This window comes from Hemiscyllium ocellatum, chromosome 1, assembly GCF_020745735.1.
Source record: "Hemiscyllium ocellatum isolate sHemOce1 chromosome 1, sHemOce1.pat.X.cur, whole genome shotgun sequence".
NCBI lineage: Eukaryota > Metazoa > Chordata > Chondrichthyes > Orectolobiformes > Hemiscylliidae > Hemiscyllium > Hemiscyllium ocellatum.
The window spans coordinates 35056594-35074603 of NC_083401.1; the positions used below are offsets into that span (position 1 = coordinate 35056594).

At 40.8% G+C, this 18010-nt stretch overlaps 1 protein-coding gene across 8 annotated transcripts in view; it reads right to left on the reverse strand.

Moving 5' to 3' along the window:
• Positions 1 to 5611: 5611 nt before the first annotated feature.
• Positions 5612 to 18010, reverse strand: part of LOC132818026 (protein FAM53A-like) — a 109471-nt gene continuing 97072 nt past the window's right edge. For all 8 annotated transcript variants that reach the window (XM_060828640.1, XM_060828648.1, XM_060828665.1 and 5 more), the window contains one exon: positions 5612 to 6642. In XM_060828640.1, the coding sequence (XP_060684623.1) occupies positions 6310 to 6642 (333 nt within the window). In that variant the 3' untranslated portion in view covers positions 5612 to 6309. The remainder of the gene's footprint in view (positions 6643 to 18010) is intronic.

Here is an 18010-nt window from a genome sequence, read left to right on the forward strand (position 1 = left end):
AAGATTCACAAACCTGACTTCTGCGGTCAACCTATTGACTCAGTCTGCACCTGTCCCACTGAACTTCTCTGCCTATCTTGACAATGCTCTGTGCCCTTAGTCCAAGAACTCCCCACCTACATTCAGGACACCACCCTGCCCTTCACCACCTTCAAGATTTTCATTTCCCCAGCCCCAACGCCTCACCTTCACCATGGACATCCAGTCCCTGTACACATCCATCCACAACGAAGGTCTCTAAGCCCTCCATTTCTTCCTCTCACACTGTCCCAAACCCTTTCACAGACACCCTCAACCACCTGGCTGAACTGGTCCTCACCATTAACAAATTCTCCTTCCAATCCTCCCACTTCCTCCAAACCAAAGCTTGGGTCCCAGCTATGCCTGCCTCTCTGTCGGGTATGTGGAACAGTCCATCTTTCGCAGTTACACCAGCAACACACCCCATCTGTTCCTCTGCTATATTGACGACAGTATCGGCACCACCTCATGCTCTCATGAGGTGGTTAAACAGTTCAGCAACTTTACCAACACCTTCCACCCTGACCTCAAATTCACATGGACCATCTCAGGCACATCCCTCCCCTTCCTAGACCTCTCCATCACCGGCACATCCCTCCCCTTCCTAGACCTCTCCATCACCATCTCCAGCAACCAACTAACCATGGACATCTACAAGCCCACAGATTCCCAGTTACCTAGACTACACCATCTCCGAACCTACCTCCTGTAAAAATGCCATCCCTTATTCCCAATTCCTCTGTCGCATCTGTTCCCAGAATGACCAATTCCACCTAACAAAATCTCCGATGACCTTCTTCCAAATCGCAATTTCCCTTCCCACATGGTTGCCAATGCCTTCCAATGCATCTCCTCCACTTCCCACATCATCGCCCTTGAACCCCACCAGTCCCAACACAAGGACAGAACCCTGCACTCCCAACCCCCCCCCAGTCCTCACCTTCCACCCCACTAACCTCCGCAAACATTGTATCACCCTCCGCCACTTCCAAAAAGACCCCACCAAAGATATATTTCCCTCCCCACCCCTTAGTGTTCCCAAGAGGCCATTTCCTCTGTGACTCCCTCATCAGGTCCATGCACCTTACCAGCCCACACCCCACTCCTGGCACTTTTCCCTGCCACCGCAGCAAGTGCAAAACCTGAGACACCCTCACCTCCATCCAAAGTCCCAAAGGATCCTTCCACATCTGACAGAAACTTATCTGCATCTCCACCAATGTCAGCCACTGTACTTGTTGCACCTGATATGGTCTCCTCTACATCAGGGAGGCAGGACACCTTCGCGTAGATCTTTTCACATAACAACTCTGGTGCACCCACACACTCCAACCCCGCGCCCCCCCCCCCGCCATTTCGTCAAGGACATGCAGGTCCTGGGCCTCCTCCACTTCCAAACCATTATCATGCAATGCCCAGAGGAAGAACACCTCATATTCCACTTTGGGACCCTGCAACCACACAGGCTAAATGTGGATTTCAACAGTTTCCTCATTTCCCTTCCCCCATTATCCCAGTCCCAAGCCTCCAACTCAGCATCGCACTGACTTATCCATCACCTTTCCCATCACCCCACTCCGCTGCCCCCCCCCCCCCCCACCCACCCCAATCTATTACCTTCTCCCTCACCTTCATCTATCGTTTTCACAGCTACCTTCCCCCTCAATCCCACCCCCTTCCATTTCTCTCCCAACCCTTCCGGCCCAGAAGCCTCATTCCTGATGAAGGGCTCATGCCCAAAACATAGATTTTCCTACTCCTAGGATGCTCCCTAACCTGCTGTGTTTTTCCGGCCTGACACACACAACTGATCTCCAGCATCTGCAGTCCTCACTTTCTCCTAGATTTGTGTGCTTAGTGATGAACAGTTCACAAACAGTGGAAACTTTAGCAATGATCCTTGCAGAACTCGATCTACACCATTTATAAAACCTCAAAAAAATCTATTTTTGAACCAATATTTCTTTTCATTAAAACTCTAAAAACATTACAATTGTATTAAGCTTCCTTAACAATCAGAGTTCTTTCTTGAATAGCAATCTGCAAACAAGATTTTAATGAGACAAATGTGAAAGTGTGTCAAGATGTGTTTGGTCATTGATGAACATGGATCATCTACAATTGCCTTTGAGAAGGTTCTGCTTAGTTGCTTTCTTAAATAGTCCAGTCCTTGGACATACCTTCACATGTTCAGCAGAGCTGTCAGGAAAACAGTTCCAGGATTTTAACCTGATAGTGAAAGTATAGCAATATAACTTCAAGCCAGTGTGGTGCTTGACATGGAGGGGTACTTGTAGGTGTGGTTATTACTCTGAAAATACTATCTTGAAGCACAAGGCCAGTAAGGTTCACAGGTTTGGTCGGTGCTGTCAGAGGAGTCTACTAGAATTAGTGCAGTGTATCTTGCAGGTGGTATATAATACAGCTACTATGTCAGCAGTGGTGAGTGAATGGTGAAAGTGCTGAATAGGTGCCACTCAAGCAGGCTGCTTCACTCTGGCTGGCGGTGAACTAAAGTGTAGAAGCTGATTCACTAGCCCAGGGGAGCTGATAGCAAAATTACCAGTTGGCTAGACTCTCAATCCAGAGACCTGGGTTGAACCCTGCTATGGCAGATGCGATTTAATAAGTATCTAGAATTCGGAGTCTAATATTGACCATGAAACCATTGTTAGAAAAACCCATCTGGTTCACTAATGCCCTTTAGGGAAGGAAACTGCGATCCTTACCTGGTCTGGCCTACAAGTGACCCCAGATCCAAGCAACATGATTACCCATCTTTAATTGCACAGTAAATGCTGGTCTGTTCAGTGACACTGAAATCCCATGAATGAACAGAAAAAAATGAATATCACATTCCTGACCATACACTTGATGGACAGGCACCGTGGAGACAGTGATTCACGATTTTGCATCCTTAATGGACTCTTGCTAACACACCATTTATATGTCAGGCCCAGTTCGGCTTCCAGCTAATTATTACCCTCCAAGATGCTCAGAGGGGGTGGTGCTAAATTGTTGCCTGTTCAAAATAGTCATTGCCTAGCACTTGTGGCACAAGTATTTACCACATACAACCCAAGCCAGAATATCCAGATTTTGCTGAAAATTGATAAAGACTACATCAATTTTTGAGAAATCCCAAATGGTGATGAAGATTATGCAATCAGTAAACATCACTTTGGACCTGTGATGGAGGCAAAGCCATTGATAAAGGAGCTGAAGATGGCTGGCCAAGAACACTACTATAGTTGTCCTTTAACATCCTGAAATGGATGACCTTTAAAAGACCATATCTTCCCTTGTGCTTATTATGACAGGGCAGCAGAGAGTTCTTCCCCTCTGCCTCCAATTTGCACTGGCCCGTTTTGCTAGATCTCCTCTATACAATGCTCCAAATGCAGCCTTAATGTCACACTTACCTCATTTCTGGAGTTCAGCTCGTTTTTTTGTCCCCCTAGTTTGGAACAAGACTGGGATGAACTTAGGAGCCGACTGGCCCTGGGTGTTGCCAAACTGAACATCAGTTGGAAAGCATAAATGGGCCTCAAAGTCTATATTTGTACCCAACTTACATTACTTGCTTCATTGAATAAATCTTGGCGAACGGTCAACTCGTAACATCTTCCACACTGATTAGTGTTAATAACTTATAAGCACCTAGTTCATGCACCACAAAAACATGACTGGGAAAGGGGCATCTTAGCTTAAAGCATTGTTTGTAGAGTGATTTTTTTTCCAATAAGTAGGATCTCACTATCCATTTGTGGTGTGCACAATGACCTCAAATCAAAGTTGATCTAAGCAATTGTGGTTACTGAAATTCTCAGAGGTGGTCTGGGAACCTACACCCTGAATAAATATTTAATGCCACTATGACCGACAGTGTAAAGTAATACCATACAAACATTGACACTTCACTGTTGCCAGCTAAAGCCATTGTACATAATTTACATGTCATCTTGATCTAACTAATCAATTTAGAATGTAGCTCATGTTCCTTTGCCCGTATGTAAATGATTGAGGGGGTTTTATGGTATACTGGTGTCCCTCCTTGTATGTCAAGTGGTCAAGGTCAAAGTTCAAGTCCCACCTGCCCTTAAAATATGTCATAACACATCTGGCTGGGTTGATTAAAAATAATGAGTGTTAGTGCACTCAGTCAAGGATATATAAATTTAAACCTCCTGTTTCTCGAGTTATCTGTCAACACAGCATATTTCAGACTGTCCCATCAACAGCACAGAAATACTATTCTAAACTGGGTGTGCACATATCTATTTTCCATTCCTCATACTTATATATAGACTACCATTTGCCTAGAATTGCTCCAGCTGACCAATTTCAACTACAAGCTAATTTAAGTTCCTTAAATGTATGGCCGTGAAGATTAGTTTATTATTTTGGAGATGGAGAAGCAAAATGATCATTGGTCACCTTCTTGCTCCTTAGTACAAAATGGACTGGATGAGAGATCGGGAGGTACAAAATTCATAACGAAAGCACTTTCTTCAAAAGATTGGTGAGTGCCATCAGCTAGAGGGAGTGTGGAGCATTACACCCTCTCAAGAAGGGCACTTATGCAGGTGTCTCAAGTGCTTAATAAGCAATTAAACTGGTGCCAACTGCATCTCGGTCTGGCTGATCCAATGCTACATTGGTAATTCCATCAAACCACCCATGCGCGTTTTAAAGGCGATGTACTTTGGATGTAATTTGTCCCCCTGATCTCATATTCACTAGATGTAGTACCAAGGAGCAGGTAGATGATCCATGATTAATTTATTGTTTTGTGGTGGGTGCAACAAACTGACCATATACATATGTAACTTAAATTAGCCCGCAGTTGAAATTAGACACAGGTCCATTGGGATGAATTCACACATCACTCACCAAAGATAAAACATTCTGCTACAAGTGGGACCCAGCATTTGTTATTTTAAAAGGATCAAGCATCTAACTTAAAGGAAAGAATTTGAGGAATTTCTGCTTTTAAAGTGCTTGCACTCGAGTGCTTCAAGTCACCCGGACAGTGCAGACTAGGTCAGCATTTGATGACTACAACAGGACAGCACTCCCTCGAACTGCAGTGAATTAATCATGATTACTCAACCAATAATCTTCTGATCTATAGAAAAAAGTGTTAATTATATCAGCAACTTTAAGACAAGTGCCAAGGACAAATCTGAAAAAATTAATCCCACCAAAAATAATAATTCTTGATTTGTTCCAGTTTAAAAATAGTAAATCAAAATTGCAAATCAGTGTCAAATTTCCTGCAAAACATCATCCTAATTTGTATATCTCCTTTTTGTATCATCAGGGACAAAGTTTAGGCATTGCTGGTAACACTGGATACAAAAGAAATAAACTAGTAAACTGAAGTCCTACAAGTCATTATTTTGGATGAACTCTGATACAGTAGAATATGAAGAAAAAAAGTCTTCCTCCAAAAACGACTGGCTCAAAACAGCTCAGCCAGTAAAGGGTTCTTTCTGCACAAGGTGGAATCCTTCTTTTACTGAATAGAACATTACTAAAAAAGCAATGCAGAAAGACCCAGCAAATAAAGGAGGCATACAAGAGGAAATGCAAAGCAAAAATCCATTTTATTTCTTTTAAAGACTATAAAAGTCTTCCTTCTAATATTGCTGAGGGGTTTAACTCCTGGGAAATCGATCACAACAGGCAATCACAGTCTCTTTCCAAACCTCAAGTGCTTATTACATTCTTGTGACCATAGCACGAGATGTCCATGTTATGAATTTGGCCATTTCAGGTTCATCAAAGCCATTAGCTTTCTCATTGTAAAAGTAAAACGTCAATTTTTTTTTGTTGAAACACTGACAGCCCCCCACCCTCCTCCCCCACAAAAAGCAGCACTATACCCGCACCGACACCACTGTAGTTAAACCTGTGTAGTTGAATGCAGAATGCCCTTTTTCAAAAAAAAAATCCACATCCTTGCAGAGTTCAGCTTTCTCCATTTCAAAAGCTACACATTGCAAAATATCCTCAATGGAGATGAATTTACAGAAAATCTCTTCCTCCAAAATGTTTCTCAAAACCTAAAAATTGGCAACCTCGTGTATCCAAGATCAAGTTGCTGAACCCTCTATCTTCTGTGCACACACGACATGGACTACTGATGTTTTGCACAAAAAAACCTTCAAGCAGTCCAGAATAACAAAATTTTTTTTTAATGGACATGAGTTATGCAAAGGTAATCCTCTACCACAACAAAAAGTATAAAAACAACCAGTTTTATCTAGAACATTGTTGCAGCAATTAGTTATTTTCTATTTGTTCTAGATCCAAATCACCACAGTCCAGCCGAAATATTCCTTCGTCAGTGCTTTCACAATCACTTGTATCTTCCTCACTTTCGCTCACAGTGACTTCTTTCCCATAATTCCTTGGATGGGAGCCATCTCGGCTCCCAGGGACATGACATCTTGCAGAGTCGTGTTCTTTGAGTGGACTGGAGCCCGGAGTGATGATATTCATTAACAGATCATTTGAGTCACATGGCGAGGACACAATAGTTTTCATATGACAATCATCGTCATCATCTTCATCTTCATAGTCAAGAGAGCAAAGACTTTTTGAGTTCTTTAATGCCTGAAATAAAAAAAACCAGCTTGATTAATAATGAACACTTAGACGTTCTCTGAATCATTGCACTTACAGTTGCTCATTTTTTTCATTAGAACTATTTGTGGAAGGTATGATAACAAGCTAAGTCCCATTCTAGCAATAACTCTGCATATCTTTGAAAAAGGAAGAGGGGTGTTGATAAAGAAAAATAAAGTAATACGTATGAATTCATTGAACAGAACTTTGCCAAGTACATGAGAGAAAAATCAAAGATTATGCTGATTTAATCAGATTAAATAGGATGGTAAGTGAAACCTGAGGAGCATCAGTTTTAGAATATACTCACTGGACCTCTCAACTTTACAACACAAATGACCTAAGAAGAGTTTGCAGAGAGCACAACTTCACATCACAAATTATGCACTCATTTCGCTGATTATGGGATTAGCAATCTTAACCGAGTTAGAAGTTATTACTAATGCAAGGGTTGACATCCAAGAGCCTTTGACTATACACAACTAGTAAAAGACAAGTAAAGCAACTGTGTTGAGTTTATTTTCTGCAGTTCAACCTTCCACTAGTACAAATATATTCATTTTACTTTTTTGAGAAAACGTGAAAAATATTAAACTTATTGAAAGTGCTTTCTTTCTAACCGACCTCATGGAAAAATACATAAAGTCCCTTGTACATGTGGAACTTAATATATTTAGAAACAATTTTGCAAAGGAAGACTGGATAGATGAATCAAAGGAAATTAGGACAGTAAATCAAAAGCCAGTGAGGGGTAATTTAAAAATGGAGAAGGAGACAAAGGGGTTGAAGGAGGAAGTTCTAGAGTATGAAGCTTAATTGGCTGCAGAAATAACTGTCAAATGTGTGTCAACAAAGCAACTAAGGGCCAAAAACAGGAAGGGAGAATTTACTTTTCAGTTTTTAAGCACTGAAAATTATGTACACTGGGAAGAGAAATGGAGATTAATTAGACCACTAATTCTGTTTCTGTTCAAAAAACTTGCCTGACTTACTGAATATTTCAATCATTTTTGGCTTTCATTTAGGAAAGCCAATCTGGGGAGGGATGTAATAACAATGGGAATTTTAAATTCAAGAGACTGGGAGATTTGTAAGTCACTGAAGGTTAGCAAACAAAGTGAGTCAGACCTGGCGTGGTGAGCAATGATGGCAGTTTTAGATGAGCTCAAGACCAGCGAGAATATCACTGCAATAGCAGAGTCTGGATAAAAGAAAATATTCAGCAGCAGTTGGATTGAAAGGGGATGGTTTTTGTGGTACACTGAATATGGGGTTGAAAGTCTAATTTGAGTGTTAAATAGAACACTATCAGCGGGAGAGTGTTCTCTCTCAAACAACCAAGGGAAGGAAGAGGCAATGGTGTTTGTGTTAGGTCTTCAAAAGTTAGCTTTAGTTTCTTTCAATGGTTTTGAAAGTGTGAAAACAGGTCCTTCAGCCCAACAAGTCCACACCGACCCACCGAAGCACACCCACCCAGACCCATTCCCCTAAATCTACCCCTGCACCTAACACTGCGGGCAACTTAGCACGGCCAATTCATCTAACCTGCATATTTTTGGACTGTGGGAGGAAACCGGAGCACCCGGAGGAAACCCACGCAGACACGGGAAGAATGTGCAAACTCCACACAGACGGTCGCCTGAGGCGGGAATTGTACCGGGTCTCTGGCGCTGTGAGGCAGCAGTGCAATCCACTGTGTGCCACTGTGCTGCCCACCGGTTAGCTGGTTTCAAAACATATGTTATCCAATGTTCACAACTACTCTGAACTTCCCATTCCTTTAGGTAGTATTGCAGATGCTAGAGTTTTTTTTAAAAAAAGTAGTGCTTTCTCTGCCCATTCCTTAGGTTCTGGTCACAAGAATTGCTCCTCCACCACCCCACAATCAATACCCTCAAAACCTAGTTTGATTTTAAACACAAGAACAGCTTCAAACTGTCTAAATGGAACAACCTAAAGTTAAACAAACTTTAATAATTATAAATGATTTACATAGGATACTTGAAAGGCTGTCTAGAATTGATTTACATTACAATGTAAACACTTAGAACACTTTTGTATTTAAATACAGTTAATTATTAATCTCATCACGGTTTCCATCTTGCGAGAACAAAGAGGAAGTTAAATTGCTAACATGACCTCTCAAACTTGCCTCCCTGCTTACAAAATCATTAATACCTTTTCAACACAATTACACAACACTTGCACGCAATTTCACGAGCGAAACTGAAATTTACAGTTCTCATTGTGGTGTTTGAATTCCTCCATGACCTCATCCCACAGACACCACTTCTGCAGCTTTCCCCAATCTAGTTCTTGTAACCCAAGAAATAAACTTTTTCAAATCTCCAGTTTTTGTTGGCCTTCCATTGGCAGCATCTTCAATTGTTCGCACACTTGGATCTGGAATTCCTTCCCTAAACATTTATACCTGCACTTTCCAACACCGATCCTTACGACATTACTGGTCACAGGCTTGCAGCCTGCAAAACAACTCTCCACCATCACCCTGTCTCCTCACTTTAAATTGTAAGGATCAGTACTGGGTTCACTGCTTTTTGTCATTTATATAAATGATTTGCATGTGAATATAGGAGGCATGGTTAGTAAGTTTGCATAAGACACCAAAATTGGTGGAGTAGTGGACAGGGAAGAAAGTTATTCCAGAATGCAACAGGACCTTGACCAGATGGGCCCATGGGCCAAAGAGTGGCAGATGGAGTTTAATTTAGATAAATGTGAAATGTTGCATTTTGGAAAGGCAAGTCAGAGCAGGACGTATACACAATGGTTAGGTCCTGGGGAGTGTTGCTGAAGAAAGCAAACTTGGAGTGCAGGCTCATAGTTCCTTCAAGGTGGAATCTCAGGTAGAAAGGATAGTGAAGGTGGTAATTGGTATGCTTGCCTTTATTGGTCAGTGCATTGCATATAGGAGTTGGGAGTTCATGTTGCAGCTATACAGGACACTAGTTAGGCTACTTTCAGAATACTGCTTTCAGTTCTAGTCTCCCTGCTATAGCAAAGATATTGTGAAACTTGAAAGGGCACAAAAGAATCGCAAGGAGGATTTAAGCTATAGGGAGAGACTGAATAGGTTGGGGCTGTTTTCCCTGAACTTGGGAGGCCGACAGATGACCTTATGGAGGTTTATAAAATCTGAGGGGCATGATTAGGGTAAAAAGTCACTGTCTTTTCCCCAGGGTAGGAGAACCCAGAATGAGGGGGCATAGTTTTAAGGTGAGGGGGAAAGATATAAAAGGGACCCAAGGAACTAGATTTCATGCAGAGGGTAGTGCATGTATGGAATAAGCTGCCAGAGGAAATGGAAGAGGCTGGTGCAATTACAACACTTAAAAGGCATCTAGTTGGGTACACGTATAAGGAGGGTTTAGAGGGTCAAATGGGCCAAATGCTGGCAATGGGACTAGATTAAATTTGGGATATCTGGTCGGCATGGGTCTGTTTATGTGCGGTACAACTTCATGACTCCTCGCTCTTTCAAGTTCCTATTTTTAACCTGTCCTAAACCCTCATACAGCTGACTGTCAAACTTTAACATCAGATGTGCTTTTAACCACTTTATTATAGCAATTGTGCAATATATAAATGCAAGCTATTGCCTGATTAAAAAAGTAGTAAACACTATGGCCATAGGCTTACACATGCTCAGAAAAAAAATGCAAAAATCATTTATGGTTTAACTCAATGAAACTTTACCTTCTCGACATAATTTAAAAAGATCAAAGACTTAGTGAGTTTTTGCTCTTTATAAAAATAGTCAGTCTGCTTGTAAATTTTAAGAATGTTTCAAGAAAACAATTTAGTAGACAATATAAAAATAGTAAACTTCTATTCTAGTAAAATTCTCATTGAACAGGATCAAGTGATCTTATTCACAATATTTCCTATATTATCGCTGAAAAGCATATAAAAACTAATTTTATCAATACCCCTCAAAAAAATTAATCTGGGGTAAATAACACCAGCATTTTTACTAGAATTTACATGGGAACAGAAAGTTGTTTGACACAGGCTTTGACACTGAAGAGAACTTGATGCAAACTAAACCAGAAGAACAAAATTTCATTCACACAAATACCAATGAGATAACAGATTCATGGAAAACTCAATGCCTGTCAAAGCACAATGTTTTTGATTTTAGAACCTAGAAGCATGGGTGCAGTTTTGGCTTTTCTTCAGTATTGCAGTTGCAAATAATTCTAAACACTTCTTTGATCTGACAAATAGTCTGAATCTGATCAAATGTAGAGATACGGAAGATAAAATGATCAATCACACTTTATCATAATGCTTTTCGTGCTACTGAAAAACAAGTCGGGGCTACTTCTAATCTCCAATCAACACAGCTGCTGTTAAAGCAAATAGTCCCGCATTGAGCCAGATTCCTCTTTACTTATTTACATTCCAATGGGGCACTCGCTAAAGCATTTCCGGTCTGCATCTGCAACCCAGACAATATTTTGATCAATTATATAAGCATACCCAATTTTTAAGACCGATTCTTAATGACAATAGTCCCACCATTACATAAAAAAACAAACGTCTCGGCATTTTAAAAATACATTTCAGTTATGAATTTCCCCATCACATGTGCTACCAAGTTAAAATAGAATCCACAACAATGGAATACATGAAGCAGCTCATTTCCTTTTTCATGAACCAATCTACAAATGCAGAGATAAGAAGTTTGGATGAGGCTAAAAGATGGTCCACAGTCCAACACACTAGTAAACAACCCTTTAAAGAAACAGCTTTAGAGCCATTGAGAGTCACCAGAAAGCAACATGAGATCCCATTAATGTATGAGAAGTAGGCCATTCAGCCCTTTAAGGGTGCTATTCAACAATCTGTTAACTCTGAACTCCACCTTTCTGTCACCTATAGTTCCCTTTATTGATTACAAATCTCTCTCTGCCTTGAACACACGTAGTGATACTGTGATTTTTTTTTATTCCCCATTAAGAGGACCATCCAATTTTTAGATTAATGACTGATTGTGAAAAGGTTGAGCACACTGTTTCCTTTGGTTGGGAAGTCAGTGAATAGGTTAGAATTTTAAACTGGTAGAGATCACAGAAGCGAGGGTTCGTTTTTAAATAAACACGGAGCTGTAAAATACGCAATCCTTTTTGTTTTCCCGAGGAGACAGTCCAGACCATGACCACTGCATCTTAACACAGCAGATAAACTTCTGAAGCAGAACAAGAGGAATTGGAGCTAGGATGGGGGAGACAGCAACATATTAGTTCAAGACTTCTAGCAAAAACAGCCACAATTGCAATTAACTAAATGACCTTCAGCACTTTAAAAGTTTCATAATATAGCTCAATTAGAAGAATTTCAAAAGACATCTGAAGCCCCAATACAGTATTGTGTCATGAGAACCTACAAGTACACAATACCACTTAAGATGTTCAGTTAGCAGAAGGTCAAACTTGCCAATCCATAAACTGCTGATCATTTGAACTCAAGAACAACCTAGAGCAGGGAGAGAGAAAAGCAGGCCTGATTCCTCAGGCAGAATGCTACAACTTGGTAAACCTTTTGTGGTTAAAACTATTTTAAAAATTTAGATAACATGGATTCAATGAGTCTCTCCAGAAAATTGAAGGCCTTTCCATTTCTTTTCATACAAAGATTACCACATCCACTTAGAGCAACATCCTGTTGAGAATAAACTTAAGTCGTTACTGGTGTCAGCAATATAACAATACTAGACTTTGAACAATATTAATTATACTCAGACCAAACTATTGCATTTCAAAGGTAATTTGATAATTTAGTTACAACTTCAGTTGAATTGAAGGTAAAAGGTGAATACGTAGAGAATCCATCCACACAGAGCTTGATGAGATGCAAAGAATTTTCTGACAAATGATGTATCTGTCAGTTTGTTCTTTATGGACATAACTCACCTTGCATAAATTTAACATTTTTTTAAAAAAGACTATTATTAATGATATCGCATTTGTGGAGATAAGAGGTAAAATAAAATCAAATTTCAAGTCTAAGTTCAATTGTGCAATTTAGATGTCTACAAGCTTCAAATGGATACAAACATTTATAATGAACCTTTCCACAAAGGATGATATTTTAACTCAAGTTCACTTGATGTCATTTGCAATTAGAAAATTCAGTTATTTGTTTTTAATTAATGGAACTTTTCTCCCTCAAACTTGATCATTCATCCCAATAATGACTCATTATAGAACTAGATCCTGTCCTTTTCAACTAATAATTGCTGCACTCCTACTCCATTCACCAAATAGATAAATTCAAATCGTGCCACATCCACTAGGAGGGAAACTCTTCACTGGCTATTTCTCTAATTTATGCAATCATTCTGACATGGGCATGGCAGATGAGAATCAGACCCAAGGTCAGAGAGAAACAGGGGCTGCATCCAGTATGAAGCACCATGACTAACTGTGGTAAAACTGTGTTGGTTATTGTCCAAACTGAGCAACAGTCGATTCAGGGCCATTAAAGGTCTTTGGTCATCCAACATCTTTCCTCCTCCATTGTTGCTGCTGGCAATACACATTACAAATGGACACAAAACAAAAGAAGTGCAAGTAATTGCATTCCTTGCTCTCTCACTAGTGTTAATCCTCAACCTCGTGCAGGAAGGAAAACTAGGACCGAGAGCTGCTGCAAAACTAATAGTATTAGTAATGCCTGATACTAATGACCTGGCTATACCGATGAGAGAAAACACACAAATTACATTATCTCATGCACTGATAGCATAAAGTCCAACAATTCATTAATTCCATTACTGCGGACTACAGGTCAGAGACAATGTGCAACGTGACTTAATGACACTGCTGAGTCATGCAATGTGCTACCTTAGAAGAAAGTGAGGCCTGCAGATGCTGGAGATCAGAGCTGGAAATGTGTTGCTGGAAAGGCGCAGGTCAGGCAGCATCCAAGGAGCAGGAGAATCGACGTTTCGGGCATGAGCCCTTCTTCAGGAAGGAATTCCTGAAGAAGGGTTCATGCCCGAAACATCAATTCTCCTGCCCCTTGGATGCAGCCTGACCTGCTGTGCCTTCCCAGCAACACATTTTCAGCAATGTGCTACCTTAGGACATTAAGAACCTCGGGGCAACTCACTACAAACTTGTTCTGAGTGTTTATTTCATGTTAAATTGTCATATTTCATTTATAGGTACAGGTATATTTCCCCTCTGTACAAACAGGAACATTCATATTAGGAAATTCTCTTCAGGAATTCATTATGCAATGCACCATGGAGGTTAGCAAGAGTATCTCCTTTACCAGTGCTGAAATCTAAATTAATGCAATGGTAAAAGGAGTTGTAAATTACAAAACTGGGTTTTAGTCATAATTCATGTTTTTAAAATGATCAACTTTGTGAATGGGTAAGAATTTAGACAGGAGGTTTTAGCCAGTATGCCATGAGCTATTGCAGTAGCTCCATGAGTTTTCCTCTCATCCTCTGAGCAGTGCACAACATGCTATCATTTTTATTATGTAATGTCCACTGATACCTCTCAGAACATGTCCAGACAGAGTAGGGACCCCTGACTAAGCTGGCTTCCCTCTCCATGAGCACTGCTGCTAGCCCACACCATCAGCGTATATGGGGTACAGTCAGTGAACAGAGATAAAGCAGCAAGCTGTACACAGTTCAGGCAGGCAGTGAATGGGACCATCATCTCTTCCACTTCATCCTTCCTTTCTACAACTCTCTTATCAATGAAGCACTGCAAGCTGCAGCACTAAGGCAGTATTTTTAAAAATATATCCAGAACAAGCAATTGAAATGTACACAACAAAACCAAAAGGTTTTCATCCAATCTGGGTCAAAAGTATTCAGTAAAATGAATCTACCTTTCTGACAAAAAGGTCATAGCCTGAAACCTAAGTTCCACAGATGTCACCTCACCTGTTAAAAGTTCAAAATTTTATTTCAGATATGCTTTACCCACACCATTTTGCTTATGCATTACTGCCACCATGAACCGTGTAACGTACAGTACACTGGGTAATCACTAGAACAGTGCAACAGTAACATTGATTAAACAGCAAACAGGGCACTCTTGTCAAATGAGCAATCTTACACAATGTTGTTAAGACAAAAGTTTGTTTCATTTGTTTAGAATTGTGGTTGAACCCCTATAAAGTGCGCATAAGCCAACATTACATTGTATCTAAATAATAATGACATGCTGCATTTTTCAGATATTTGTAACTTCATTATGAGGAATCGTAGTCATTTGATGATTTGATTGGTGAATTCTGAAGATGGTGGGTGGCAGCAGAAGCAAACTGAAGGTTTGACAGGCCGGGTATGTGGGAGTAGAGAACAGAAGAAACACTTGCTTATGATTTCTCTCTCAGGCTCTGTACAGACCTTTCATGAGCAGGATAAACCAGAATAGGCTGAACGAACAAATGAAAACTATTTTTTCCCCTGACAGGAAATAATTTAAAATAAACTAAATTTGTTCAACATTATTCCCCCTCCCCAGCCTTATTCTGACCATCATTTAGAACTTAAGAGTCAGGTTAAGAACCAAGTACAGAAGCTTACTACTTTAAATCCCATATCAGCCCTAATTTCACATTGTGATCCTCAGTGATCCAAAAGCAACAGAATACCAGATGCTCTCAGTGTTTGCCACTTTCGTAGTGCTCTTTCATTGCACCAAATGCCTCTAGCCTCTATTCAGGGCTAAGTACCCCAGCCTGTTAGCTGGTTATCTGCTGGCATAGGACAAAGCACTGGATTGTTTGCAGCCCAGCCTTGACGGTTGATTATCATCTCCTGGGCCCAGCCTACTATCGGTTTCCCTTCTTCCCAAGCCTGTTGGAATTTGAACTTTAAATGGATGTTCTTCTCAGGGACAATAGATAAAAAGGCTCTTTGATTGTTCATGCATTACTCAGAATGAAAAGGCCAAGATCCATCTTCAGCTCAGCCTGGCTAGAACATATCAACTAGCTCCATTCTAAAGCAAAGCTTTTGCCTGTAAGCTACAGTATTCGCTTCCATTCAAAAAACATCTCAGGTTAAACTGAATGCTTCCTCTAATTGAGTCTTTATTTTGGTACACAGCCAATTTCAACTTAATCATGCACATGCACACACGCATGATGAGAGGCAGCCCATTTCAATTCCTCTCATGCAATCAATTGGAACTCAAGTAAATATTAGTATCTTTGTTTTTTTTTCACAACTGCTAAGATAATTTTTAAACTGGAGGGAAGTTTTTTTAAACCAAATTAGTCAACTTGTACACTGTAGATCACTTCAAATAAGACTTTCAAAAGTCTAGTTTACCATTAAGTCTCTTAGTACTGTATTCAAAAATAAAGTTTAAATTTAAAAAGTACATGAATTGCCAACAGTTTAAAAACAGATAGTAATTTTGATAACAAGCGTTATGAAAGCATCTTTCTGAACACCACGAACAAAGGAAATTGGAAATTTTGGACTTTGAGTGCTATTTATGTTGTAAAATAATCAGTAGTCAGACATTCACAAGTCACCACAACTGGAGTGCTTTTGGTGTTTACCACTGTTGTATTAACATTTTGTAATCATTATCAAGTTCTAAAAGAGCTGCTTCCATTAATGTTTCACAATTGTGATAGCACATTTTTTTCAAAAAAGCTAATTGAGTAACAATGCAACAAATCTGATCATTTGTCTCCAATTCCATCTTATACTTAAACGTTCAATTTAAAGAAACATTTTTGGACTTCTACCTTTAAAATATAGCAAAATTCTAAATATACTTTGTTCAGTTGAAAATAATTTTCACTATAATAAAACGTGCTGTTGGTTATCTCAAATTCTAATTTGAAGCCTTATTGAAAGTTACAGAACCACAGGGAATATATTTTGAAGAGTCAACTGAGTTTAGGATTCTTGTATCATTACGTACAAACAAATTAGCTTCAACTGTAAAAGCTACTGCATGAGAATTAACTCATCTCTATCCTGTTGCCATTCCTAATGACAAACGTACTTTTTTAAAAAATCAGTGTTAGACATCAGGAACTGATCAGCAAGCTTGTGACCTTTGGATCAGTGAGAGCTTCAATTTTAAAAACAAAAATCAAGCAGTTCTGCTGACTCTCAATCCTTAGCATAGGTTGTATATGTTCAAGTCCCATATATGATTTGGTGAATAGCAACTAAATGCCGTGCAGAGCATCAGTAAAATACTTGTATCAATTTTGGCACAGGTTCTGGTCATCTTAACTCTTGATCTACTGAGGAACATATACCGAGTTAGAAAATTCTCCCAATACCTCTGCTAAAATAAGTTCTCTGCAAACTGAGCATCTATAAAACAGGTGTGCACCATCAAACCCGCAGACAAGGGAGGCGCGGTGGTAGTTTGGCGCACTGACCTTTATACCGCTGAGGCCAAACGCCAGCTCGCGGACGCCTCCTCTTATCGCCCCCTTGACCACGACCCCACCTCCCACCACCAAACCATGACCTCATCACCTCAGGGGATCTCCCATCCACCGCCTCCAACCTCATAGTCCCACAACCCCGCACCGCCCGTTTCTACCTCCTGCCCAAAATCCACAAACCTGCCTGCCTCGGCCGACCCATTGTCTCAGCCTGCTCCTGCCCCACCGAACTCATCTCCCAATACCTCGACACGGTCCTGTCCCCTTTAGTCCAAGAACTCCCCACCTACGTTCGGGACACCACCCACGCCCTCCACCTCCTCCAGGATTTGCGCTTCCCCGGTCCCCAACGCCTTATTTTCACTATGGACATCCAGTCCCTGTACACCTCCACCCCCCATCATGAAGGACTCAAAGCCCTCCGCTTCTTCCTTTCCCGCCGCACCAACCAGTACCCTTCCACTGACACCCTCCTTCGACTGACTGAACTGGTCCTCACCCTGAATAACTTCTCTTTTCAATCCTCCCACTTCCTCCAAACTAAAGGAGTTGCCATGGGCACCCGCATGGGCCCCAGCTATGCCTGCCTCTTCGTAGGATATGTGGAACAGTCCATCTTCCGCAACTACACTGGCACCACCCCCCATCTTTTCCTCCGCTACATCGATGACTGTATCAGCGCTGCCTCGTGCTCCCATGAGGAGGTTGAACAGTTCATCAACTTTACTAACACCTTCCATCCCGACCTGAAATTCACCTGGACTGTCTCAGACTCCTCCCTCCCCTTCCTAGACCTTTCCATCTCTATCTCGGGCGACCTAACCGACTGACTCCCACAGCTACCTGGACTACATCTCCTCCCACCCTGCCCCCTGCAAAAACTCCATCCCATATTCCCAATTCCTTCGTCTCCGCCGCATCTGCTCCCAGGAGGACC